Raw genomic sequence first — 27,592 nt, 5'->3', positions numbered from 1 at the left:
GCACTTAAGTGATCATTTTTCCTCCGATTTGGCACATAAGTGAGCCAGCAAAAACTTTTGGCACTAAAGTGAGTGCCGTACACAAGTTTTGGCACTTCGAATGTCCTTTTCCCGATTATTTCTGAGTTGTGAAAACATAAAAACTCTCATGTGACTATTTCATATTCAGAGTCATCAGCTCTTGCTTTCAATGGTCCCATCTAACTTAAACATCACTGCGATCACAAGCATCAGCTAGTCTTGGTTGCCTACGAATATATGTATATAGACACATGTAAATACTCTATACTATTTTATAGTATACTAGAACATTATACCACCTATTCAAGAAACCACACACGCCTTGGACTATAGTTGGACCACTTAAGATGGTTCGTATTATTGACAGAGCAACATCCATTTTCCCCGAGAACAGACCAACATGGCAAAGTTGGGGGGGAAATTGCCTCCACTATCTTGTAAAGAATCTATATTACGTCACTTTTCAAAATAATTTTCAATAGTGGCCCCACAAATTTGATGAGAAATTACTTTAATTAGTTATTTTCCTCACATTTTCATTATTTTTCCTCCATAATTGAGTACTGCAGTAAATATATATATACATAACTTATAAAGGTTTAAGTGCAAACTAAAAGCAAAATCTATTGAAATTTTATCAATCATTCTATTTCAAAGCACAGAACTATTATATTTACTATTTGAATCAATACATTGCATTCACTTTTTATTTTCTATTAGGTTTTCCTACTAATAAAAATTTTATGAATCTGTCTCTGATTTTCCCCAGTGTAAACCCGAATACGAGGTAGCCAAGATAAATCCAAGGAAATCTCAGTTCTAGCATAAATAATAATACACAAAACTAACCTAAAACTCTAAAGGCCAAAATATATTAGAAATTGGACTAAAACGAAAGAGTGACGGTCTAAATAGAATTCAACCATGTCCATGAATGCCTCTGGCCGGTTTAGTCCACTGATTAGCGTGGCTGGTTGACGGAGTGGATTTTTGGACCAGTCACTGGCATGGCACTATTTGGGGCTGACGTGGCACTAATACGTATCGGCTCTGACCATATTATAGTCAAATTAGAGACTAATTAGTGGCACATAGGGACATAAATCGAGGTGAGGTAGGTCGTCGCGTGAAATTGGATCGAGATTGTTAGATCATCTATGACATTGCGTGTGTGGGTGCGTCAAGTATTGGACTGTGGTTGCTAGTGTTTGACTTTCTAGTGGTGGGCGATTTGTGCCAAGGAACAGGGACTGTATACACTGTGCCGCTGGCACATATTTGGATGGGAGTCATATTCGCTCGCGCATGGATGTCTGTTCTGGCGCAAGGACATTCCTGGCAGCCAATGGAGCTAGATCACAACTGTTGGAAAATATCTAAAGTATTTTGATGATAGCAAAACTTAAATCCAAGTATTTAATAAGTTCATTCAATTGTGCAGAGGATCATATCTAAACTATGCAAGCTTTATATATTGACTAGCCATCTTGCAATGCCAACATCAGCACATTCTGCAGCACATATTGGAGTTAGACAAAATTTATTCAACTACAAAGAAATACATACTTTTAAACATTTACGAATTAGTTTATTCATTAATATTGACCAAATATATATAGCATGCAAATGTAAATGTTACGTTTCTATTAGACTACAAACTGATAACTCTTTGTTCCCATTTTAAAGCTCATATTCTCTCCTAAGTTGAACACTAAGTAATAATAGTGCATCTTTATTTATGGTGAATTTTTTATATTGCTTCTATGGTACTTGTAGTTTGATAAGCTTAGATTTCTTTGAACTATTAGAGTTATATAATATCTGTGTTTTTAATATTATTCGCATATGTGACGAAATGTATTTAGACCAATGAATGATTTGTTTATGCATATGATCCGGTCTTTTGGCTATCTTCTTTGAGGATTATTTTTTGGCTCCAATCTTTGAGGATTGTTAGGTATCGAGTTTCACCTTATGCAATTATAACCTGAAATTAATTGATCAAGGGAAGACTCCTGTTTGGTCTCTGTGCATCGTGCATCGGACGTACTAATAATATTTCTCTTGAACTCCGGAAAAAGAGATTATCAACCAATACTCAATCATAATTCGAGTAAAAGTAACCCCTCAATTTTTTGTGTACTGTTAATTTTGGATCTCAAATCTGCATTTGATAGGATGAAAAAGGAAACTATAATAGAAGAACGTGCACTTGATTGGCATTAAGATTTCTGATAAAAGAAAAAAAATGCAAAGGCCATTCCAATGTCGACAAGGGATCTTGTACCATAACCATTACCAAGAACAATCAGTGTGAAGCCAGCAAACAATGATTTCAGTCTAACGAGAACAAGCTCTCTAACTTAATCGGCCGCACAAAGGTTACGAGCTCGATCACTTTTGATTTATTCAGAGAACTGATTCATATGAACTTATATGCAACAAAGAAGCTAGCGAACGAATAACAGGAACGAAAATAGCATACGCACAAGTATGGACTTCACTCGGACAATTACCCAAACATCTAGCAAGCACTCCAAGCAAGCAGTCCGAATGTAAATCTTATTGAGTAAAACTACATCCAAAGCATCATATAAAACTTGAAACACGTACACAATCATTGGAATAGCCTCGAACAAAGTTCAATTCTTATATAATCAAATTCGCAAATTCAAAGTCTCTATTTCGGAGGAAACATAGCGTACACTTTGCCTTATCAGTGAAACGAATCTAAGCAACGATTGGGGACCAAAACCGTCAAGGAACTTCTGGAAGCTTTCTCAGTGAAGATCAGAGCTGGTAGTGGAGAATCGAACACGAATTAGATTCTTCGGACTCTTTGATCTTAAGACAGAGTCAAACAGGATAAATTCAGTGCGACGGTGAAATGACCAACGGTGTTAGCGACAGCCATTGGAATAATAAGCCAAAAGATATCAAAAATTGGTATTCGAATCCACAAATCTCTCATCAAGAGAGGATTGTCACACATCCAATGTGCATGTCGTCGAGCTCGCAGTGGCTGGCTATGGAGCTTGACGGTGGCGGACAGTGGTCGAACAGTGAATTCAAGGCGACGGAGAAGGAAATCTAGAGGAAAAATTGGTTCCTCCACCTAGGGTATTCTCTCGTGGGCATATTCGTGGACTTTCCATCATGGGCTTTACAATTTGGACAGGGACCGAATTATTAATTTTCGTATATTTTCATTTGGTTTCATTTATTCATACATTTAATAAAAGCTACCTAAATGGCCGATTTTGCTTGAAATGTGAATAAAAATAAGGTGTCTAACAACCATCATAAAATGAGTCCCTAAAATTTTGATGACAAATTCCTTCAAGCCTAAAAAATTCAGGATTTACTAATCTTACAAGCTTTTTCAAGTGCTAGATCAGGTAAGCATCGCATCATTTATTCTTCAGCTTCTTCAAGTGGGTTAGATCAGGTAAGCTTCGTAACGGATTGCACCATCCGATCGAAAGAGTTTCTAGTGATTCCAGTTTGTCAAGACCTTCAATCTCAACTAGTTTCGGACAGTTCTGTAGTGTAAAGTCCTTGAGGTTTTTCAAGTTGGATAAGTCGAGCAATGTCTGAAGGGAGCCACAGTCCTCGAAGTGCAATAGTCGTAGATTCTCCAGTCTTTCAAGCCCACTGAACTTGCTAAATTGGCACTTGAGAACTCTGAAGCGTTGCAACGATGTTAAACCCTCAAGGCCTTGAATATCAAAATGTTGTCCCTCGAGAGTTAGCTCCGACAATTTCTCCAAGTTGGAAAGGTCAACAACATCATGAAGATTGCAATTTTCAACTGTAAGTTTCCTCAAACTAGAGGGAAGCTATTCGATGTGGCGCGGGTTCTCACAGATTTTGAGTCGTGGATTCTCTGGTCTTTCAAGTCCACTGAACTTGCTTGACCGGCAATGGCGCACTCTCAAGCATTGTAACGATGTTAAACCTTCAAGGCATTGAATATCAAAACGCTGCCCCTTGAAAGTTAGCTCCAACAATTTCTCCAAGTTGGAAAGGTCAACAACTTCAAGAAGATAACAATTTTCAACTGTAAGTTTGCTCAAACTAGAGGGAAGTTGTCCAATGTGACGCAAGTTCTTGCAATTCGAGTTCTTTTAGACAACAAAGGCAATCCAAATAGGAGCTTATACCGGTGATACTAGGAAGTTTCAACTTACAACATGAGCTGTACGTGCTCACGTTTGTATAACTGGAGGCTGTTATAAAAGATAATTTCAGATTTCTTAAACTCACAAGGTTGGAGATTTCTGGAGCTTTTCCTGCAACTCTTGAGGACAGACATAGACTTTCCAAACTCTAGGGAAGCTCTGGTACATTCTCCACACAAATTCCTGTTAATTTCAAAATCTTCAAGGAATGTAGTCTCCCGATATCTCCAAGAATCATCTCTAGCTTATTGCAATCCTCTCCATAAATCTCTTCAAGTTTCTCCAACTCCCCAATTGCCTCGGGTAACCTGTTCATGCCACTTCTATTCATCTTCAACACTTTCAAGCTCTTTAGATTGACAATGGTATCTAGAAACTTTGTAATGCATGTATATGAGACATTCAACTCAACTAAAGATTTCGGGCTTCCAATCGAGTGGGGAAGTGTCGTTAGCTCAGACTCTCCACATTCAAGTGAAATGACCAAGCGCTCAAGATTATGAGTGCTCCAATGGAAGTTGGGACTTCTCTAATGCTTATGCCATATCCAAAGTCGTCATCGGCGATTTTATCCATGAGTAGCTCAGTCAAAGCTTGCAAAGAATCTAATTTAATAGGCAACGTTTGGAGATGAAAACATCTATTTAGATTCAAGTGCTTCATATGACCGATAGATTTATCAATACTTACCAAATTCCTACAATCCTCTAGAATTAAAACTTCTAAGGATAAATATGCGGAGAGGTCAGGAATTGTGTCTAACCCATGGCAATATGACAGATTAAGCACATTCAATCTCGTAGCCACCTGTCAAATGATTATGTATGTTCAACGAGTTTGATTTACAAAATTTTTACAAGATATAAACAAATATATCGACTAGGGAAACATTCCACAATAGTAACTTTATAAGTATTTTGTGTATATCCATTGGTAGCGGTCCCGCTATTTTATTAACAACCATATATAATTTGACATCCAAAAGTGATGACATATTGTTGGGTGTTTAGAAGAAATATCTTATTTTATTAAGGGCAGTAGCTTTTTAAGAATTATATCACTAGTTTCTCATAATAGGATTTTGTTAAAGAGCCATGTTTGTTAATAGAAACAAAAAATTAGTTTAACATATGTTTATTATAAAGAACTTTTTTTACCTTCAATGGATTATGGTCTATCATTAGTGTAAAGAACTTTTTAAATATTCACTGTTGGAGGGGCAACATATTTAATTGGAGAATATATTATATATTTGCTGATTTTTTATACATCCTTTTTGGTACTTTTAAATTTTAAATTGAGGTAATTTCTTTTATTAGTATTGGAAATGTATAAATTCAACATGTTAAAATATGTTATATCGATTTTTGTGAACATATTATATTGTCAATTGATATTATCTACGCCAATCTCTACATACAAAATTTAAAATAAATCTACCCGGTTTACTCCATACGGGGTTGGTAACTTTACATATTCACAATATCTCATTCAAAACGAATAAATAGATATTCCTTATAATATGTTTGGTTATGTTCTTGGTTGCTTTGGGTTGGTGATTTAGAATTTATTTGTGAAATCACATATATTAAATCAATAATAACATGAAGGATCCCATATTTAATAAATATATATATTTATTAAATATGGGATCCTTCATGTTTCCCTTACCAAAAAAAAAAGAGACAATGCATTGAAGATAACAATATTTCTTCACTTGGACGTTTAATGAGGGCTCTTTAACAAAATCCTATTATGAGAAACTAGTAATATAATTCTTCAAAAGCTACCGCCCTTAATAAATTAAGATATTTCTTCTAAACACCCAACAATAGGTCAACACTTTTGAATGTCAAATTACATATGGTTGTTAATAGAATAGCGAGACCGCAACCAATAGATATACACAAAGTATTTATAAAGTTACTATTGTGGAATGTTTCCCTAATCGATATATTTGTTTATATCTTGTAAAAATTTTGTAAATCAAACTCGTTGAACATACATAATCATTTGATAGGTGGCTACGAGATTGAAGGTGCTTAATCTGTCATATTGCTATGGGTTAGACACAACTCCTGAACTCTCCGCATATTTATCCTCAGAAATTTTAATTCTAGAGAATTGTAGGAATTTGATAAGCATTGATAAATGCATCGGTCATCTAAAACATATGAAGCACTTGAATTTAAATAGATGTTTTCATCTCCAAACGTTGCCTATTAAATTAGATTCTTTGCAAGCTTTGACTGAGCTACTCATGAATAAAATCGCCGATGACGACTTTGGATATGGCATAAGCATTAGAGAAGTCTCAACTTCCATTAGAGCACTCATAAATCTTGAGCGCTTGGTCATATGTGGAGAGTCTGAGCTAACGACACTTTCCCATTCGATTGGAAACCTGAAATCTTTAGTTGAGTTGAATTTCTCATTTACAGGTATTACAAAGTTTCCAGATACCATTGTCAATCTAAAGAGCTTGAAAGTGTTGAAGATGAACAGAAGTGGCATGAAAAAGTTACCCGAGGCAATTGGGGAGTTGGAGAAACTTGAAGAGATTTATGCAGAGGATTGCAATTAGCAAGAGATGATTCCTGGAGATATCGGGAGACTACCTTCCTTGAAGATTTTGAAATTAACAGGAATTCGTGTGGAGAATGTACCAGAGCTTCCCCAGAGTTTGGAAAGTCTATGTCTGTCCTCAAGAGCTGTAGGAAAAGCTCCAGAGATCTCCAACCTTGTGAGTCTAAGAAATCTGGAATTATCTTTTATAACAGCCTCAAGTTATACAAAAAATTAGTTTAACATATGTTTATTATATCTCTTTTGGTAGCTAAATTGTAGTTGCACCATGCTATAATTGTATTGTAAAGTACTGTATGACAATGTATATTTTAAAGCCGTAGCACATCAAAGCTGGGTGAGGCAGTTTTCTAAAAGCTTCTATAAGGTTCTATAGCTTTGAATTAGCTGCAATTGTGAGGTATTTTCCAAACACCTTATAAAGCCGCAACACACCTTTTTACGGTTGAAGTTATTGCTGGAAAGCTTTACCAAACAGTCTCAACAAGCTTCTACGGTAACTTCACATAAGTAGTATATTTATACATATTTATAATAAAAGAAGTGGGTACAGTGGAGTTTTGTGATTGAGTCACACGGTGGCAAATTTTTATTCCCTATTTCCCCAAACATGAGATGTTGTGCTTGTTTGAGTGTCTCGCATACAAATTTTTCTGGTCAGACACCGCAACTTTTTCAAAAATAAATTTCTATAGACCTGTTAAAAGTTGATTCTATCCAAGAACCAACATGCTCGGGTTGGTTCCCGTGGAAAAAATTTTGTGAGGCCCAGCCCGAATCCAATCTACTCGTGTTATGAAGCTTCACGTTCAGACTGCTCGAAAAACATTATTCAATGGGTCCATTCAAGTTTCGCTTCAAATCCAAAAGCCATAAACCTACCCCTTTGTAATTGGAAAAAACCTATGAATTAAATCAGATCTGAAAGTGGAAAAGGAAACAGATGACGGGAAAGAGCAATATCTGAAAGAGGATGAGGAAGTAGGGCACCAAAATAGATGAAAACGTTTACAATCTGCAAGTGTAGTCCTCCCACCAGCCGCAGAGAGACATTAGGAACACATAGATCTACTTATATGAGGTCGCCTCGCCATGATGATCGGTCTCGTGATTTTGCACAATTGATCATGGACTGTTTGAAGAGAGAGAGAGAGAGATAGAGAGCAGCCATACATGCTGCCGGGAAGATCGGCGGAGTATGGCACCATTAGAGCAAGCCAACGACCACTATTCTTCTACTCTCTCTCCTCCTTTTTGCCAATTAGAAGCAGAGAAGCTGCTTGCTTCATTCTATCCTTCTTTCGCATTTCTTTTTAAGTTTTTCCACAGTAGATATTAGTATATTACAGTGTGTAAAAGTGAAAAGTCTAAATAAAAAATTTGGCTATTCAAATTATATTCAGTATTCAAGCAGAAGAAACAGAGAGAAAATGGAAGATGGAGTTGATGAGTTAACATACCCGGTGTTTTTGGTGTCCCATCCCTTGATTTTAGTAACTTCCTTGAGCGCCTCCTCCCAGTCCTGCACGGTCTCATCCCCACGTTCTCTTTTATGCTGAGTCACTGCATCCCTATATGCTCCGGTTTCAAGCTTCACAACAGAAGGTTCCACGTCATAGAAAATGGGCATAACCTCCGGTCCGTGGGTTCTCCTACGCTTCATCATGTGTTCCAGCTCGCATAGGCACCTCCTACTGGAGGCATAGCCTGTCGAGAAGATGGGAATGCAGACTTTCGAGTCATCGATGGCCTGGTAAATCTCAGGGCCGATCTCGTCACCGACATCGATTCCCTTCTTGTCTATGCAAACATGGATACCCTCATCTAGCAGGGCATAATAGAGGGTATCCGTGATGTTCAAGCGAGTATCCAGTCCTCGAAAGCTCAAGAACACATCAAACAGAGGTCCCGATGTGTCATTGGTGGTGGATCCTGTTTCTGAACTAGTCCGTGTCATTGTAGCTGCGTCTACTGCCATCAAAGATTTCACAAAAGATTTTACAGACTTGGGTGGGATGATGAGCCCACCAGAGGCTCAACATTCAGAGTCAAGTCGAGTAGAAGTCGAAGCCTAAGTAAACTGAAAATATGGGGGCGTCTTTGGTCAGCCCTCATCAATTTATAGTGTCCGCACCTATAAACTTAAGGAACAACATAAAACACATGTACTTAATCAAACAAAAAAAAAAGGTGAGGCTCTGGAACTTTCAGAAGACAAACGCTGGTGCAAAACAAGGTCTAGAGGCCGGAGGGTGTGACCCAACAAGCATTGACGAGAAATTTTCTCATGAAGGAAAAAATAAAAAAACGTCGGAGTCCAGGAACACGAGCTGGTGATTGAGAGGAGGAAAGTATCTATGAACACTAGATAATAGAGTTAAACTATTGAACAAACTTAAATGAAAGCCCAGTCCTCTGACCTTCGGAATGAGCCTCGCCACCGCGATCTACAGACCAACCGGCAAGCTACTTCAGCAAGATCCGTAAACAAGATGAGTAAACAAAAATCTCTAAAGGGGCAAGTTATTCAAAACCTGAAGGGCCACCCGTCGAAGGAGGCAGCTTGGGTTGGACTCGTCTGGTTCGGATGCGATGGTAGAGGAGTCCAACCTAAAACAGAGCCAAAGCAACCCCACTTTTCAACAGGATAGGCCTTACATCCGTCTCTTCTCTCGCCCGGGAAGGTAGGGGATCTGGGAATCGGTCGGGATCGGGGGAGGGAGGATCTGGAAATCTAGGTCGGGAACGGTTTTGATCGGAGAAGAGGGAGGGAGGATCAGGAAATCTAGGTCGGGAAGGGTTTTGAGAACTCACCGACGACCCCCGATCCTCGCCAGCCGAGCGTCCTGGATGAGCGAGCTGAGCAGATCGGAGTTTCCGCGGCGAGAGCTGCCGGAGATCTGATCGGAGAAGAGGGAAGGAGGGAGAGAGAGAGAGAGAGAGTCAAGAGAGGAGAATGAAAAGGAAAGCCTAGAGACGATGGCTTCTTAAAAATTTAAAATCGATGGAGAAAGAGGAGTAATAAAAAGGATGGGAAGAAAATAAAAACGAAAATAGGTACTCAAAGTAAAAAATATATATGGCCAAATAAAGGAACTTTTACTATATCAAATGACATAATAAAATATGTCATATAAAATTTATCAAATTAATTTGATTTATTTATTTGTGAATTTGTATGATAATTTACCATGTATATATAAAAATTTACATTTAACACATAATGTATCTCAACGTATCAGAATTCTCTACTTTTTGAGAAATAATGTGTCGTGTATCGTGTCGTGTCGCGTGTCCGTGCTACATAGGTTGAGACTAGGATGATATCTACGAACACAAGATAATGAGCTAAACTGTTGAACAAACTTAAATGAAACCCGAAAGCTGAAAGAGTTGCAAACTCTAACCATCTCAAAACTAGTAAGAATTAACAACAAAAACACAAAAGCATACAAAATAAAAAAGAATTTAACTCTGAATAAGCAGCTATGTTTACGTGTAACGCGACGGATATATCGAATAAATTCGAATTGGAAGGAACAAAGCAAAAGTAAAATTCTTGTGCACGCAAGATAGATGACTCACCTGCAACTGCATGAGAAAGCCGCATTCAAAATGGGGTCATGATTATCGAAGTTCCATCGAGTTCAAAAGAGCAAAAGGAAAAAATTGCAGGTCGCAAAACAGAAAGAGCAAAGAGAGAACTTTAAGAATCTGAGGACTGTCTGCCGTGCGCAGATTCTTAGGGCCGCGCATGCAAGAACCATTCTCGTCTTCGAGAACGTATTCCTGTCGAAAATAATTCTTTTTGATTCGTGCTGGAATTGATTCCCGAACATTTGAAGGCGTTTGGTAAAGGCCCAAAATTTCTATTCCTGAAATAGTAGAAGAACATAAATGTGTTTGGTAACGGCATAAAATTTCTTTTTATTAATAATAATTTAATAACATTTTAAATATTTTAATATTTCTTTCTTTTCTTTTTTTCTTCTCCTCCTTCTTGGACATGGCCGGTAAAATATTTTTTAATTAATAATACTTTTATTAAAAATAATTTTTTTATTTTTTTTTGCCATGGCCGGTAAAAAAATTTCTTATAAATAATTTTTTTATTAATAATTTTTTTAAAAATATTTTACTTCGCCATGCCCTGGTCGCTGGCCATGGCAGGTAAAATATTTTTTTATAAATATATTTTTATTAATAATATTTTAATAAAAAATATTTTTATTGAAATTATTTTTTTTATTTTTTTTTGCCATGGCCTGGTTGTTGGCCATCGCCGGTAAAATATTTTTTTATAAATATTTTTTTTATTAATAATGTTTTAATAAAAAATATTTTTATTGAAAATATTTTTTTTTTATTTTTTCGCCATGGCCTGGTCGCTGGCCATGGCCGGTAAAATTTTTTTTATTAATAATATTATTTTTATTTTTTTCGCCATAGCCTGGTCGCTGGCCATGGTCGGTAAATTTTTTTTATTAATAATATTATGGCCTAGTCGCTGGCCATGGCCGGTAAAATTTTTTTATTAATAATATTTTTTTATTAAAATATTTTAATCTCGCCAGATACGGTGAGGGTGGCCCTCGCACCGGACATTAGAAGCTATATTAAAAATCAAGAAAAAGAAGAAGGAAAAAAAAACTGATTCTCATTTTAGTTCCCAGAATCAAGAAGCTACTTTTTTTTATTCTTGATTCTGCTCCAAAACTGATTCTGGGCACAAATTTTGCAAGAATTTGTGCCCAGAATCAAAAAATTAAACAAACGGATTTCTATTCCCAAATTGATTCTGGGAATAAAAGAACATAATCAAATACTATTTGGCAAGTTGCCATGCGCAGCCTTAGTATATGATGTCTGGAGTCATACGAGAGGATGACCCACACATGTGAGATAGTAGTTGAGTGTGAAAGACTTAACTGACCAGTAAGCACGTGCCACGTGCTCGATGGGAAGTTTGCAATGATTGACACGCTCAAGGAAAAAGGAAGGGAAGAAGATAAAAAAGAAAAAGCGAAAAAACTATTAAAATATTTATAAACAAATGTTTACGTCCGCGCCGACCGCGTCACATAGGATGATCAATATCCATGTCAGCGCCAACTAGCCAAAATTGGTCGGATGGATTGAATTGGCACAAACGCAAAAGGTTTATGACTTAATTGGCAAAACAAAAAAGTTTAGAACTGAATTGGCATAATTGCAATAAATTTAGGAATTTTTTGGTAATTCTCTCCTAATTAAGTGTTCAGAAGCTCATTTATATTTGTGGCAAAGGTCGGGACATTTAAGATGGTTTGTATTATCGATTGCGTAACATCCATTTTCTGTGAGGACGGACCTACATGGCAATGGTCGGGGGCAATTGCCCCCACAAATATATATTACGTCATTTTTTTAATTACGTTTAAAAAATGCCCCCACTGTCGCGACCTCCCTAAACCGGCCCCGCCGCCTAAGGGGTTAGGCTAATGGATTACTAAGTTAAACCTAGCTCGAGCTCTCCCAAGCTCATACCAATTCACGACTTAAGTTAAAGTTATTAACATGGAAATCAATTTCACCTAGGAGTCGCCACTAATCAGTTTTTGGTGGGTCGATTAGACACCCAAGCAAAGCAGGGGAGAAATGCTTTACTTCTACGAACCAGAGATTCAATGGGTACGGGGACTTGATTACACTAATTGACTAACTAGTGCCCTTTCGGTACCTAATCTTGCTCAATTCACCACCTAACGTGTTCACACTAACTGGGAGTTTAAAAAATTCATTCCTAACCAAGCTAAGGGAAGCAACAATCACTACATGAACCTAACATGCATAATCAACCACATGCGAGTTTAAATTAAACATGCAATTCAAAGCGTGTGAATCAAGCGAGGAGCAATCAAACATACGCTAATCACACAAAAAGGGAGAGAAAAGCAATTCTGAAACCCAATTTCCAATTTTTGGATTTTTGAAATTTTTCTATTTTTTTTTAATTTTCGTTTTTTATTTAAAAAAATAATAATTCCCTAAATCGGCCTATGCTCGGTTTACGTGAACATGAAACAACTCAGAATATGAATATTACGAGAACCGGGCTCAAATCAACCGTTTCAAGATCGAAACTTGGTTTGGGCATTTCGTCGAGCATTTGGTGTGCATTAAAATGCCCCAAATGGCTTCCTCGAGCCATATTCGTGGCCTTCAATCTTACTCCGTGTGTAATATCAAGTGGAACCAAAGTATCAAGGTTATATTATCACATGCAAAGAACAAGATTAGCTAGAAATCACAACCTAAAACGCACGAGAACCAAGTTGGAATCGGCCTCCAATATGTGGGTTCGGGCTGCTTTTGCAAATTTGGGTTTAAACCCAGGTCAAGCAAACCTGTTGCATGCCCAGGTTTAAGCCCCGACACTTATCACGTGCAAGATCTATGGGAAACATCACTTCATCTGAGAGAATATACGTAACATCTACTTTTAAATGAAACAAACATCATGGAGAATGATCAAGCGAACACGTCGAAACAACCCCCCCAAGAAGCATACATGCATGGTTCATAATGACTAGCCATGAATCAATGTGGGTTAGCTTGGCTTTTGACTCAAGTTGCAAGCGATCTCATGATTCACACGGGGCTTCAAAGACCAAACCAAGTGGATCTCAGCCTAATTTGTACACCCATATAACATTCATCAAGCTCACGAAGGTAGAAAACGCATGCAAAGAGGAGTAGCAAGTCAAACATTTAGGGCTCATGAAGGAGCTCTAACACTTAGAAAAATTCCAGCCTCAGAAATTAGTTCTCTGGGCTGGTTTTCTCTTGATTTTTTCATAACTAAAACATATTCAAAATTGAACAAAAATACATGTAGGATACTCACCTTGCTTCCTAGTTTCTCTTTGAAGTATCCCTTGGCCGAGGGAACCGAAAACCTGTCTTCCAAGGGCGCGGGGAACTAGGCTTCTTCAAACTGGAAAATGAGATCTGCCAAGAAGGAACTGACAACGAAGGTTTTTGTTGGTCTCCAAAACCAGAATCAACGACCTCCTTTTCTGACTAATTTGACACTAACCCAAACTAGATGTATTCTAGTTTAATTTTCAAGTCACAGGTATCCTCATATATTCCTCATGTCTCTCAAAAACTCCCACTTTCCCTCACCAGTAACCGTCTGACTTCAACACTTCGAAGATTTCTGGGTTTCTCTCTTGACCCGAGAATGGGCTGCTTTTCGAGGGGATTTTGGGTGGCTTCCCGACATCCATTTGGGGCGTGAGACATATTTTTGGAAAGCTCTTTGAATGTAGTTCCACTCTCTAGTTGAAGGTTTTGGCTAATTTTGGCTCGAAGTTCACGAAAATCTCACTTTCCTCTCCAAAAGTCAGTCTGGAACTTTTCTGGGTTTATGTTTTTTTTGAGTTGCATCTGAGGGTGAGTTTTTGGAACCACCGTGAACTCTCTTCCTCTTCTCTCATCCCTTTATTTTTATCCCCCAAAAGAACGTGCTTCAGAGATCCTATCCATCAAATCCAACCCGATTTTTAGCCCGTGATTGCCCATTTACCAAGCCTGCAAACTGAGTCTCTTCACCAACTTTCTGACTCCAAAATCATCATAATTTGCAGCTGTTGAGTGAGCAGGTTTGACTGAGATTATCACGTGTTTTCAGCAGCTTATCCCTGGCAAATTTTTGTCCATTTGCACTCCTAATGATGGTCTCACACCTCGGCCAGAGTTCACGCTGATCGGCTGGCTGAGTAGGATATGGTGGGGCCACAAATTTGGCTACTCAGCAGCCTCGAATTGAGACCAAATCGTGGACCGGTTTTTGGAAGCTAATTTAAGTGCTTTAATCCATTCATTTGGTCGGAATTTTTGATCAGTTTGAAAGTTGAAGTATATTAGTTTAAGATGATAATCAGAATTTGCAATTTTCCATGCCCAAGTTTGCAGGAAAGTCCCTCAAAATTAGCCACTTTCTTGTCCGAGAATGCCCGATTTGAGCCAATTTAGTCCTTTTGGCTTGATCTGATCAATTTTACCTTGCCCGTTTTCAATTTCAAGCTTGATTAGGGGTAAAAATGATGATTTAAGGGCTTGGGGGCAAATTTTACAAATTTTGCGATTTGATCCCCCAACTTTTGGAAATTGTATTTTGGCCCCAACTTGCTGGTTCATTTGCAATTTGATCCCTCAGGTCTCGGTTAGCTACACTCGAATCCTTGGCTCTTGCTCTTCCGTTTTTTTTTTTATAGAATAATTCCAAAATATTTTTGTGGAAAAACAAGCTCCAATTTTTTTGAAAGTGATTTTTGGGCAAAAAATTTAGGTGTCAACACCCACAAATTTGATGGGAAATCACTTTAATTTGTTATATTTTCACATTTTCGTTATTTTTCCTTCATGATTGAGAACTACAGTAAATAGACAAATACTTCACATTTTCGTTATTTTTCCTTCATGATTGAGAACTACAGTAAATAGACAAACACTTATGAAGGTTTTAAATACAAAATATTAGCAAAATTTCCTTACCAAAAAAAAATATTAGCAAAATTTATTGCAATTTTACTCATCATTCTATCCTTTTCAACCACAGAACTATTATATTTACTATTTGAATCAATAAATTTTATTTACTTTTTAGCATCTATTAGGTTTCCCACCAATAAAAATTGCCGAATCCGTGCCTGATTTTCTCCATCGTAACACGCATACAAGGCAGCCAAGAAAATCCGAGGAAAACTCAATTATTGAAGAAATATATATGAAACAAGCCTCAAATTATGAAGGCCAACATATACGAGAAATCAGACGAAATTGGAAGAGTTAACGATCCAAATAGGATTCAACCGGGTTCGTGAATACCTCAGGCCGATTCAATCCACCGATCTACACAACCCACTAACGCAGTGGTCGTTTGGGCCAATCGCTGACATGGCGCTGCTGTAGGGCTAACGTAGCATTGACGCAGAGCAGCTTTGAGGTGTGTTAAGGCGTGAGCACATTCTTGGCAGCCGGTGGTGCTAGATCACAATTGTTGGAAAATATCTAAGCGATTTTGACTATAACAAAACTTAATCCAAGTACTTAATAAGCTTATTTAAGTGTGCATAGGCTCATATCTAAATTATGCAGAAGTTATGATATGACTCCACAAGTATATGGGTTAAATTTCACTAAGTTCAGAAAGTTGAAGGAAAGGTGTAGAACGAAAATCTTGGTTCCGTTAAATGGTCAAACCTGATCGTGAAACACTTTCCTTATACAGATTTGACGACCGTTGGAATTCCTAAATTGAAGACTCAACTCATAGAAATAAAGTATGATATTCCAATATTATCTATGTAAAAAATTATGGACTAATTTGCTCCATAAATTGATAGGATGACATGATCAAAGCATGTTGTTAATAGAAGGTTTGATTGACTGCTTAGATTTATGGTAGGTTCTACATAGACATGTTAAAATAGATCATGAACCAATTTCTTAATACATACTTGATGGGTTGAATTGTTATATGGGTTAGATTTATTCAGTAAATGGGTTTAGAATTAAGTGATCGTTTATTCTTCGACGTGACACAGAAATGATCCGACAAAAAGTTTTAGCATTAAAGTGAGTTATGTATGAAAGTTATGGTACTTTTATTGTCCTTTTCCTGAAGTGCAGCCATAAAGCATGTTATGGAAGAAATAAGACTGAGGATTGATCCATTGGAGGAGAGCGATTACTCATTGGCGATTGGTAGTAGTGGTGAGCATTGTTCGGGTTGGGCAGGTCCACCCCCTAACCCTAGGACCAACCCGCACAATATTGGTCCTCAATTTTTGAGACCGAGGACTGATCCTATTGAACCTGGGACCAGGGACCGGACCGACCCAATGGGTTCGGTCCGGTTCTAGGGTTAACCCGGGACCAACCAATAATTTTTTTGTTTCATTTTTTTGTACTCTCTGAAAAGGCAAACATACTATTTCAAATTACATATCCATCGACAATGAGGTTGAAACTTTAAAATCAAACACGAAGTATGACTCATTAGCCAAGTTGTGATTGTAAAGCAGGGGCGAACCAAGCGTTAGGGTTTCTAATTAGGGCTTTTTTTTCCTTCTGATTTACTTAGTGACAAGCGAGGTCAGCAAAGAGAGGCGAGCGACGAGCGGCGAGCGGGGCGAGCATCGTGTGGCGAGCGTCAAGCGGTGAGCAGCCAGAGGCGAGCAGGGCGAGTATCGAGCGGGAAGTTTTTTCTTTCGATTTTGGCAAACTGAAGACTAAAGAGAGAGGACAAAGAAGACTAAAGGAAATGAGTACTAGAGGAGGACGCCGTGAAGAACCTGTTGAATGTTGTTTAACGTCGTTTTGGACGACGTGATGAGCTATTTCACGCCATTTCACTTAGGGTTCTCTTTGGAATAGATAAAAAAAATTATAAATAATATATTAGATATATAATATATAAAATATATTTTAGATATATTATATATAATATATATAGTCAGGGTTGGTTCGGGTTGGACCGATCCTAAACTTTCAGGATCAAGGACTAACCCGCACAGTGTTGATTCAAGGATTCCAGGATCAAGGACCGACCCAATTCCCCCTGGGAACCGGACTAGGACGACAGGGTTGGGCCAGTCTAGGGTCGGTCCCTGATTGATCCTGGACCGATACTCACCCCTAATTGATAGCACGCTTTGTTTGTGTCACCGCACAAACTTTACAATATAAACTATAAGTGGACACAATTTATTAGAAGTCGACAAGTCTAAGTAAACTATAAAATATGGTGGCAGTCGTCGTCAGTCCTCATCAATCTACCGGGACTACACCAATGAACTTCAGTAACAATATAAAACCCATGTACCCACAAGGAAAAGAAAAGAAGAATTTGCTCTTCATCGACATTGGGATTTCTGATGAAAAGAAAAAAATTGAAAATAATTGCACCTCAATTGCGAATTGCGTCAAAAGCAAACCTACTCTCTCTCGGATTACTTGGTTGTCCTGATCTTTGTAGTCATGAACAAAGTGATGCTTTTTTGGAGTTACTTTACCGTACTATTATTAGTCAAAAGTAAAAGGAAAAACAAATCCAACAAAGCTGGATTGGTCACTAATTTAGGTGCTTTTTATTTAATTAAACCCGCATTTCTAAAAGAGAATGGAAAAATACAAGTTTATGAAACTTTGTTAACTTATACTCATTTAGGTTGGATGATTTGTTTATGTATTTTGTATTGAATTAAAATTTACGTATGAGAAAATTGAAAAAGAATCTTGTACATACTATTTGTTTATATAGGTTCCTTTTTCTTTAAAGGATAAAATGATACGTGACTGAAAAGAAAAATATAAAGATCAAAGTGGGACATGTGTAAATTGAATTGAAGAGAGGGCCATGTGGCAAATTCACATAGGCCTCCTCCCCTTGCAGCAGTAAACTAATATAATATCAAACTAAATTAGATTAGATTAGATTCAATAGTGAAAAGGGAAAAAGTCACAAAAAAACCCTAAATTATGGACACTATAACACATTTATCTTAACTTTTTTCTATGACACTAAAAATTATAAACGTGTACTTATGTAACACATTTACTCTCTATTAAAATTCTGTTAATGGGAACCATTAAAAATCTGTCATGTAGGATGCTAGAAAGCAAACGGTATTGACACGGCGCCCACGTGGTTTAAGTACAATAAAAACGACGTTGTATTAGCTGAAAAATCATCTAACGGAACCTTAACGGAGGGTAAATGTGTTACATATGTACAAGCCTGGAGTTTCTTATGTCACATGAAAAATTCAAGGTAAATGTATTACATTGGGCATAGTTTGAGATTTTTTATGTCACAAAAAAAAAGTTCAAAATAAATGTGTCACAATAGGCATAATTTAGGTTTTTTGTGTCTTTTTCCCTAATAAAAATTAAAATTGAGAAAAAAGTGAACAACTCAAGTTTGAACCAAAAGAGCTTATTCTAGGTATAGACTCTAAATAATTATCAATTATTCGAAAGTGAAAGCTTAAGGAAAAGCAACATATAGGATCAATTAGTTATTTAACCGTCATCCTTTTGAAATTAGTAGTTGGATGTAAATCTACCTTTTCTTGCTTAAGCATTTTGTTAGCACAATCTTACTCTAGCATTGGAAAAATGGAAATAGCATAAAATGATCACTTCTAAACAATTTACAAATCAGTAAAACAACGAATTGTTATTCTTTCCTTTTGTTTTTGTGATATTGTTTCATCGGGGAGGGCTGGCTCAAACAAGAAGATCCACAAGGCGAAAAAATTAAAGGCATGTGTAGACGAAATTGGTAGACTATTAAAGTAGTTAGCAATTTGAGAAGTACAAAGAGATATTCGTAATTTTCTAAATCAAGTAAGATAAAAGTTGGTAAGCAATTAAAATAAATAAATAAATATATCTTAATGTGATAATGTTGTTATCTCAGTCAAATTAATGTTGGTAGTTTAGGATACAAGTCAGCAACTCATTTTAGTTTTCATCATAGCTGCGTCTGCTAACATCGTCTGCTAACATCAAAGATCTCACAGACTCCGACTGATGGGAAAGTTTATATTAGCTTTTCTTTTGTCTTCTTACTCTGTCTTTTTGTAGAGATGGGAGTCGAACTCCACATCTGAAACTAAATGCCATCTTTAATGAAATTACGCTTCTGTTTCTGATTTCTATTTTCTGCTACACAATGTTGGCTGGCTTAGGTCCCACCAGAGTCAAGTCAATATAATTTTATTAAGTCAAAGTTGTCGGTCAGTTCTCATCAATTTAGCGAGTCGATTCCAATAAAAGGAATATTATGAAACACATGTACCCGAAAAGGGACAAGAAAATGAAGAATTTGCACTTGTTTGACATTGATTGATTGCAATTGTTGTTGTAATATTCTGTTATTTTAGATAGTCATCCCGTAAAGCCTATAGGCTAATGACTCTTCATTGATATAAATCCAAATATACGGAAACTCCTCAATTCTTTTTTTTTTTCCGTATTATTCTTTAACTTGGTATTCGATGAAATTGAGTTGCTATTTCTGAGTTTCATTATCTCCTACATGGCGATGGCCGGCTGGGGCCCACCAGAGTAAAGAGGACAAAATTTAGTGGGGGTCGAAGTCTATGTAAACTAAAAATATGGGGGCGTTGTTGGTCAGTCCTCATCAACCTACCGTGTTAACACCGATAAATATAATTGGATAGGTTGACAAAATAATGGTCGAGACAAACACTGGTCGACACCAATAATACTTTTAGTACGCCTTAGTCCAGGCAGCTAAATAATCATCATTCTCACGTGGAAATTGAAATTCGGAATTTATATTTAAATTGTCCACTATACATTGGTCGAACGAATTACTTTTACAATGAACCATTAATAATATTATACCTTCTTCAGCAAAAAGAAGCCTGTCCCTGTTTTTACATCATCAAGTGCATCATCAATCCACTCGTTATTGGCCTTTCTCCATAATCCTACCCGACAAAATTGAAAACAAGAGCAAAAGAAAAACAAGAATGAACAAATTCTGTAATCTAACTAATCTCTTCTTTCATTACAAAAAAGTATCTTCTCCTGTTGGATTTATCTTCTATTAATTATTGTGAGTTAATAGAAGATATTGATCATATATAATATGGAAGATTTTCTTAATTTTTTTTAGTCTGAAAGAATTTTCTTTCTAATTAATTGCCTAAGATTGGGATGTCAACAAAATCCTTCTAAAATTTAGATATCAATGTAGAATATCGTGAAGGCAACTTCTCTATTCCTGGTGCCCGGAATTATATCAACATATAAAGAACAACTGAAATGGATAAGTTGAAGTCACATTCTCTCGTGAATTTCAAAACATTGTTGTCATGATCCGAAAGTTTTTTTTCCAAGGGATCATCCGTAGAAAGGATCTTTCCAAAGGCCTCCAGGCTCTGTCAGGTCTGCAACTAAAACGATCAATTTCTTGAAGTTTTGCTTTAGAGTCACTATCAACCTTTGGTAACAAATTTAATAAGTTAGAACGAACGATTTATGATAGTTTGTGAGTGCTGATTGCAAACAATTTCTATGAATATGGGCTAACACTAATCGCATAAACAAAAAACGAAATAGGCTGAGGCAATGCTTGATAACTCAATTACGGTAACGAGATCAAATTATATTGGACTTTCTATATCTTAGTTTGGTAATAATGTGGGTGGATAGTGAGTGCAGTCCGGTATTCTAGTAGCCATCTATGACAGAAATGCTATTAAAATGTGCACTATAATTAGGACTTTACTGGCGTCTTATAAAACATCAAAGAGACAGTACAATCGAAAATGAAGAAATTGATGTTTGTACAAGAAAAGGCGTCTCCAGGGCCGCATGCCCATCGTAACCCATTCCTATGACATTGTACTAGATATCATGGATCGTAATACCTATATTGAGAAGACTCCTTTGTTAAAATCTACATTTGAATCGTTGACATTATGTGTTTTTCTTAAGGGGAATCTCAGAAGCACGAAATGTATGGGCTTCAATAGTCACCTAACGAGACTGCCTTATTCAACGAGAACTGGCTAAAAATGTCTGAATAATTATCGATATTTGAAAAGGAAAAACTTAGTTGAGAGAAACGAATGTAACACGATGCTAGCACAATTAATCCAATGTGATTATATGAGCTCCTACATTGAAATGAAATCTAAATCATATAAGATAAAAATATTTCTGCAATGACACGTCACGAGCTGGTCTAGATACCATCTGACCACTAAACGAAAAGTATATAGAAATTCCTCAATTCATTGACATACATCGAAAAATATACAAGAATTCCTCAATTCATTGATGTACATCGAATTATACAAAAATTCCTCAATTTTTTTTCCATATTATTCTTAACTTGGTATTAAGTGAAATTGAGTTGCTATTTCTGATTTTCATTATCTGGGACATGGAAATGGCCGGCCTGGGACCCACCAGAGTAAAGTGGTACAAAATTTAGTAGATGTCCAAGTCTAAGTAAACTATAAAATATGAGGGAGTTGTTGGTCAGTCCTCATCAATCTACCGTGTCGACACCAATGAACTTCAGTAACAATATAAAATACATGTACCCACAAGGAAAAGAAAAGAAGAATTTGCACTTGCATTTCCTTGAGATTTCTAATAAAAAGAAAGGGAAAAGGTTACACTTGACAAGATGACAACCCAAATTTTTTTTTGAAAAGAATTGCACCTCAATTGCGAATTGCGTCAAAAGCAAACCTACTCTCTCTAGGATTACTTGATTGGCCTGATCTTTGTAGTCATGAGCAAAGTGATGCTTTTATGGAGTTACTTTATCATACTATTATTAGTCAAAAGCCACTGGAAAAATAAATTTAAAACAGCTGGATTGATGATTAATTTAAGTCCTTTTCTATTTTAATTACATATGAATTTCTAAAAAAGAGTGGGAAATATAAGTTTATGAAACTTTGTTTTTTTTTTTTTTTTGGTCGTGAAAACTTTCTTCATAATTAACAAGGAAATAAGCCCAAGTTCAGAGACAAAGCATCAGAACATACTATGGCCCACAGGGCCGAAGGTGGAGAAAAAACCCAATAAGGAGGGAGGCCGGAGCAACGTTGAGTCTTAGCAACCCAGTCCGCAGCCCGGTTCGCTTCTCTTGGGCAGTGAGCGACTTCCAAGTTGCAGAAGCCCACTAGCAACTCACGAATCTTGTCCAGATACGCACGTTCCTCCCAATCAAACTGATCTGTGGTTGAGCTGAAGACTGCACTTATCAGTTCCAAACAGTCAGACTCGAGGACAGACGACTGTCCTCTTCGTGCGGAGACATGTACTAGGGTTTGAAGAACGGCGATGGCCTCCGCCTGGATTGTTGCCTATGATGCTGGAACCGTGCGAGCGAACTCATCCACCAGAACTCCATTGGCATCTCGGCACACACATGCAACCCCTCCTTCCATTCTTCCTTCCATGCAAGAGCCATCGACGTTGAGCTTGAGGGTTCCCGGATTTGGGGGTTCCCAGATCTGAGGTAAAGTTGGTTTTTTGTGCGTTTCTTCCCTAATTCCCTGTTGTGTTGTGAGAAATACTTGATGTAGCTGCACAGCTTCGTCCACCAGCAAATGGGGTTCTGGTTTGCACTTTCGGAAAATAAAATTATTTCTCGCCTTCCAAATCAGCCACAAAATCACAACTAGAAGGTCAAAGGGGGGTGGGTCTGTCGGCTTACGCACAAATTTCCTGTAATTTAGCAGCCGGTCGTCTATTCTTGTTAGGCCCTGACTCTGTATATTCTTGTTCAAAATAGGGCTAGACCATACGGCCATTGTCCAAGGGCAGAGCAGAAGCAAATGATCGACGGTTTCTGGGGCTTGATGACAAATGGCACAGGTCGGTTCAGGTACAACACTTCTCTTAAATAAATTTTCTGTCGTAGGGGGAGCATTCTGGCAAGCAGCCCATAGGAAATATCTAATCTTTGGGGAGGATTTAACATGCCAAATCTTACTCCAAAGTGGTCGGGGGGTCTGATAAGAGGAGGAGGCTAAGTGCTGAGTTGGACCCTCGAGAATTTTCTTGCTGCTGCGGTTTCCACTCTTAACAGAGTATTTCCCATATTTAGTGTTTGTCCAAACTAATCTATCTTCTGTTAATTGAGGATTTAACGGAATAGCAATAATTTCCTTCACTATATGTTCGTCAAATAGTTCCTCTAGAAGGACTCCATTCCATCTTGCGTCAGGTTTCAGGATCAAATCACCAACCTTTGAGGGGTCTCCCCTGTTCCCAGGTCCCCCCAAGACTCCTCTTTTCAACCACTTAACCTCTCTGATATTGATGTTTTCCCCATTCCCAACAGCCCACATAACAGAAGATGAAATACACTCTCTACCAGTTAGTAAACTCTGCCAACCCCATGAGGGGCGTGTTCCTTTCCCTGCTTTCCAGAAATCACTAGCTGGGAAGTAGATTCCTTTAAGTTTTTGGCTCCAAAGTGTTGAAGGGGAATTCAACATTCTCCATGCTTGCTTCCCTAGCATTGCCTTGTTAAAAGTAATTAGGTCCCGAAAACCTAATCCACCATGCTCTTTGCTGAGTTTCAACACATCCCATCTCCTCCAATGCACCTCATGTTTTCTTTCATTGTTTTGCCACCAAAATTTAGCTATTTTCCTCTCAATCACCTTACAAACAGAAACGGGAATTTTAAAAATTGACATGTCGTATTGGGGAAGGGCTTGCACCACAGCTTTAATTAACACTTCCTTCCCCGCTTTTGACAATAAATTTTCCTTCCAACCTTCAAGTTTCATATTAACCTGAGCCAGGACCCAGGCAAACATATCTTTTTTGGACGCTTCCCAATTAGAAGGAATCCCTAAGTACTTCCCTGTTTTCTCAATCTCTGGGACCCTCAACTCAGTTGCCATATTTTTTCTCAAGTTCGGTGGACACCCCTTACTAAAGAAAACTCCTGACTTATTCAGATTGATTGCCTGACCAAAAGCAAAACAGTACTGATTCAAAATAACTGAAATATTTTGACACTCACTGATCTTTCCATCCAAGAAAAATATTGAATCATTTGCAAAGAGAAGGTGAGACAGAACAGGACACGATCTAGTCAGCTTAATTCCCTGGAGTGTGCCATCCTCAACAACTCTTTTAATCATTAATGAAAGTACATTTGCCACCAAGATGAATAAGTATGGAGAAATTGGATCTCCCTGCCGAATACCTCTTGAAGATTTGAAGTAGGGAAGGGGTTCTCCATTAAATTTAACACTGAAGGAAATAGTTGTGACACACTGCATCACCCAATTAACCCATTTCGCATGAAAACCCATCTTCTCCAAACAAGCCTTTAAGAAGTCCCATTCTATTCTATCATACGCTTTTTGCATATCAAGCTTCAACACAGCTTGGAACTTCTTCTTACTTGCACGCACTCTCAGATGGTGCAGCACCTCCTGAACAATGAGTATATTCTCTTGAATTTGACGGCCACTAACAAAAGCACTTTGTTCTACGCAGATAATATCTGGAAGTAAAGGTTTTAATCTGTTGGCCAAAACTTTGGATATTATCTTGTAGACAAAATTACATAGGCTCATGGGGCGAAACTGTTCCAGCTTTTCTAGGTTGGGTATTTTGGGGATAAGTGTAATTTGGTTTTTGTCCGTTCGCTTCAGCATTTAAACATCCAATGTTAAAAAAGGAAGTTACCTCCTGAAAAACGTCCTGCTTAATGTCCTCCCAGTGGTGTTTGAAGAACTATCCACTTAAACCATTAGGACTAGGGGCTTTGAGAGTACCTAGCTGGTGTACAGCTTCTGAAATTTCCATCATGGTGACCTGAGATATCAACTTTTGATTCATATCTTACATCACTAAAGTTGGAATTTGCTCGATAATAGACTGGAAATTTCTCTGCCCTACTGATGTGTATAAACTCTTAGAGTATTCCACTGTCATATGCTTTAGAGCACTAGGTTTACGAGTCCACTCCCCATCTATATTAGCTAGCGTAGAGATTCTGTTTCGCTGCCTCCTTTGAATAGTTGTTGCATGAAAAAATTTGGAGTTTTTATCCCCCCATTTCAACCAGCTAATACTGGATTGCATGCCCCAATACATTTCCTCCCCTTTCCACAATGAGCCAATTTCCTCTCTCAGCTTGAGTATCTTTTCTTTGCTTTGGGAAATATTTGGGTTGTTTGTTATAGTTTGGATCTCTTGCTTTAATGTCTCTATTCTCCTATGAGCATTTGAGAATTTTTTCTTACTCCAAGACGTAAGGGTTTGGGTCACTTCCCGCAATTTAGTTAGTAAATCAGCTCCTTCTTGCTTGGAAGATAGCCAAACCCCCTTAACAATATTTCCATACTCATCATCCTCTAACCAGTATGCTTCAAATCTGCATTGTTTTGCTCTTTTCACTGGTAGTGGGAATAATCTCAGCAAGATGGGACTATGGTCTGAACCTACTGCAGGTAAAGCAAAGGCTTCCGTATTTGGAAAAAGCACCCTCCATTCAACCGTGCATAGGACTCTGTCTAGTTTCTTCTTGACAAATTCCCCCCCTTCCCTATTATTAGCCCAAGTGAAGGCACATCCCTTGCTTTCCGCTTCCATAAGATCACAACTGTTCAGGAAGTTATTAAATGCGACCAGCCGTTAATTTTCAGCCTTCCTCCTCCCCACCTTCTCCCAAGGATAAAGTATTTCATTGAAATCCCCTACACACACCCACGGTAGATAGTTCAAATGTTTAATACCTTCCAGCTCCTCCAATAACATCAGTCTATCATGAAATATGCTGGGTGCATGAATACAAGTTATAAGCATTCTTAATTTATGATCTTTCAGTTCACACACCATATCAATATATCTGTTGGTATTCTGCTCAATAGAAATTGCTACCTGGTCAGTTCATAAAATAGCCAAACCTCTAGCTATACCCCTTGGGTTGACAATGAAATTGCCTTGATACTTCAGTCTCTTCTTTAGACGTAACACCATATTTTCCCCATTTTTTGTTTCCATAAGAAAGATCACCGCAGGCCTATCGCGAGCCACAAGAGCTCGTAGGTATTGAACTGTCAGTGGTAAGCCCAACCCCTTCCAGCTTATAAGGTTCATTTGTAATCCGGTGGCTTATTAGGGCTAACCACCAAAGCCCATTTATCATATATAACTACGATTTCTTTTCGTGACCATAAGTTGACTAACCTTCTGCAGAGAGAAGCCAGGAGAGCATCATCCTGATGTTCTTCCTCCATTGTTGCAGGTTGTCGCAAGGAAGCCCAGCAGAGAAAGGAGAGAAGATACTACATTAGGGTAAGAAACCCTAGGCGCAAGAATCAAGCGGAGCAATACTTGTGTGTTATCAGAGACGAGATGAAACAGGATGCTGGAAAGAGGTTTAGGTTTTCAAGGCATTGTTAGGGTTTCGAGGAAAACTACCACCAAAGGGGTAGAGAGCAGCTCTTCCTAGCGAGAGAGAAAAGGGGCATTCGACCCCTGTGAAACTTTGTTAACTTATATTCATTTAGGTTGGATGATTTGTTTATGTAATTTTTTTATTGACGTAAAGTTTACGTATAAGTACTCTTAATAATGATACTATTCTAAACCAAGTAAGAAAAAAAAATGGTAAAGTGATTAAAATTAATTGATACATTAATGTGATGAACGTTGGTGTCTCGATCAAATTAAGGTTGATAGTTTTAAATAAAAGTCAGTTAATCCTTTTTCTTTCATCATAGTTGCTAGAGTGGGAGATCATCTCTTCGAGCTACTTGTTATCCCCATAGCCAGTCTCTCTTCAGCTTCTTCAAGTTGGATAGATAAGGTCACCTTCGTAAGGAATTACACAGTCCGATCGAATTGGAGACGTATCAATCAACAAGAGTTGTAGATTGACCAAGTTGGAAAGGTCAACAACTTCAAGAAGATTGCAGCTGCGAACTTCAAGTTTCCTCAAACTAGAGGGAAGCTGTCCAAGGTTGCACAGGTTCTCGCAGTCGATGAGTTGAAGTTTTTTTAGACAGCAAAGGCGACCCCAATATAAGCTTAAGCCGATGAAATTAGAAAGTTCCAACATTCAAAATGGGCTGTAAGTTCTCGCTTTTGGAAAAGCTCTGATGGAGGTTGAGTTGGTAAAACATAATTCCAGATTCCTTAAACTCAGAAGGTTGGTGATGTTTGGAGCTTTTTTAATCGCTGTTGAGGACAGACTCTGGGGAAGCTGTGGTACATTTTGCACG

The 27,592-nt window shown here is 37.7% G+C and overlaps 1 protein-coding gene, 1 long non-coding RNA gene and 2 pseudogenes across 5 annotated transcripts; 1 reads left to right on the top strand and 3 right to left on the bottom strand.

The window, feature by feature from the left end:
- Positions 1 to 2,823: 2,823 nt before the first annotated feature.
- LOC130140139 (disease resistance protein RPV1-like) lies at positions 2,824 to 4,762 on the bottom strand (annotated as a pseudogene).
- Positions 4,685 to 27,592, bottom strand: part of LOC115684391 (disease resistance protein L6-like) — a 28,195-nt pseudogene continuing 5,287 nt past the window's right edge.
- On the bottom strand, positions 7,737 to 9,746 carry LOC130140148 (disease resistance protein L6-like). 4 transcript variants are annotated; one of them, XM_056318768.1, is made up of 3 exons: positions 9,323 to 9,464; positions 9,209 to 9,235; positions 7,737 to 8,759 (listed from the first exon to the last, which is right to left on the bottom strand). In XM_056318768.1, the coding sequence occupies exon 3, from the start codon at positions 8,743 to 8,745 to the stop codon at positions 8,188 to 8,190; it is 558 nt and encodes a 185-aa protein (XP_056174743.1). In that variant the 5' UTR covers positions 8,746 to 8,759; positions 9,209 to 9,235; positions 9,323 to 9,464; the 3' UTR covers positions 7,737 to 8,187. The 4 variants fall into 4 exon arrangements, with proteins under 4 accessions (XP_056174743.1, XP_056174744.1, XP_056174745.1 ...); XM_056318769.1 differs by having other exon boundaries at positions 7,737 to 8,756; XM_056318770.1 differs by lacking the exons at positions 9,209 to 9,235; positions 9,323 to 9,464 and adding an exon at positions 9,603 to 9,746.
- On the top strand, positions 22,470 to 26,957 carry LOC130140149 (uncharacterized). Its single transcript, XR_008818134.1, has 3 exons — positions 22,470 to 22,854; positions 23,131 to 23,223; positions 26,614 to 26,957. It is a non-coding gene; the product is annotated as an uncharacterized LOC130140149 (long non-coding RNA).

Source organism: Syzygium oleosum, unplaced genomic scaffold (assembly GCF_021117445.2).
Source record: "Syzygium oleosum isolate NSW1041296 unplaced genomic scaffold, Sole_v2.1 Sole_v2.16, whole genome shotgun sequence".
Taxonomy (NCBI): Eukaryota; Viridiplantae; Streptophyta; class Magnoliopsida; order Myrtales; family Myrtaceae; genus Syzygium; species Syzygium oleosum.
The sequence above is the reverse complement of the archived record's forward strand: the minus strand, read 5'-3'. Positions and strand labels throughout refer to the sequence as shown.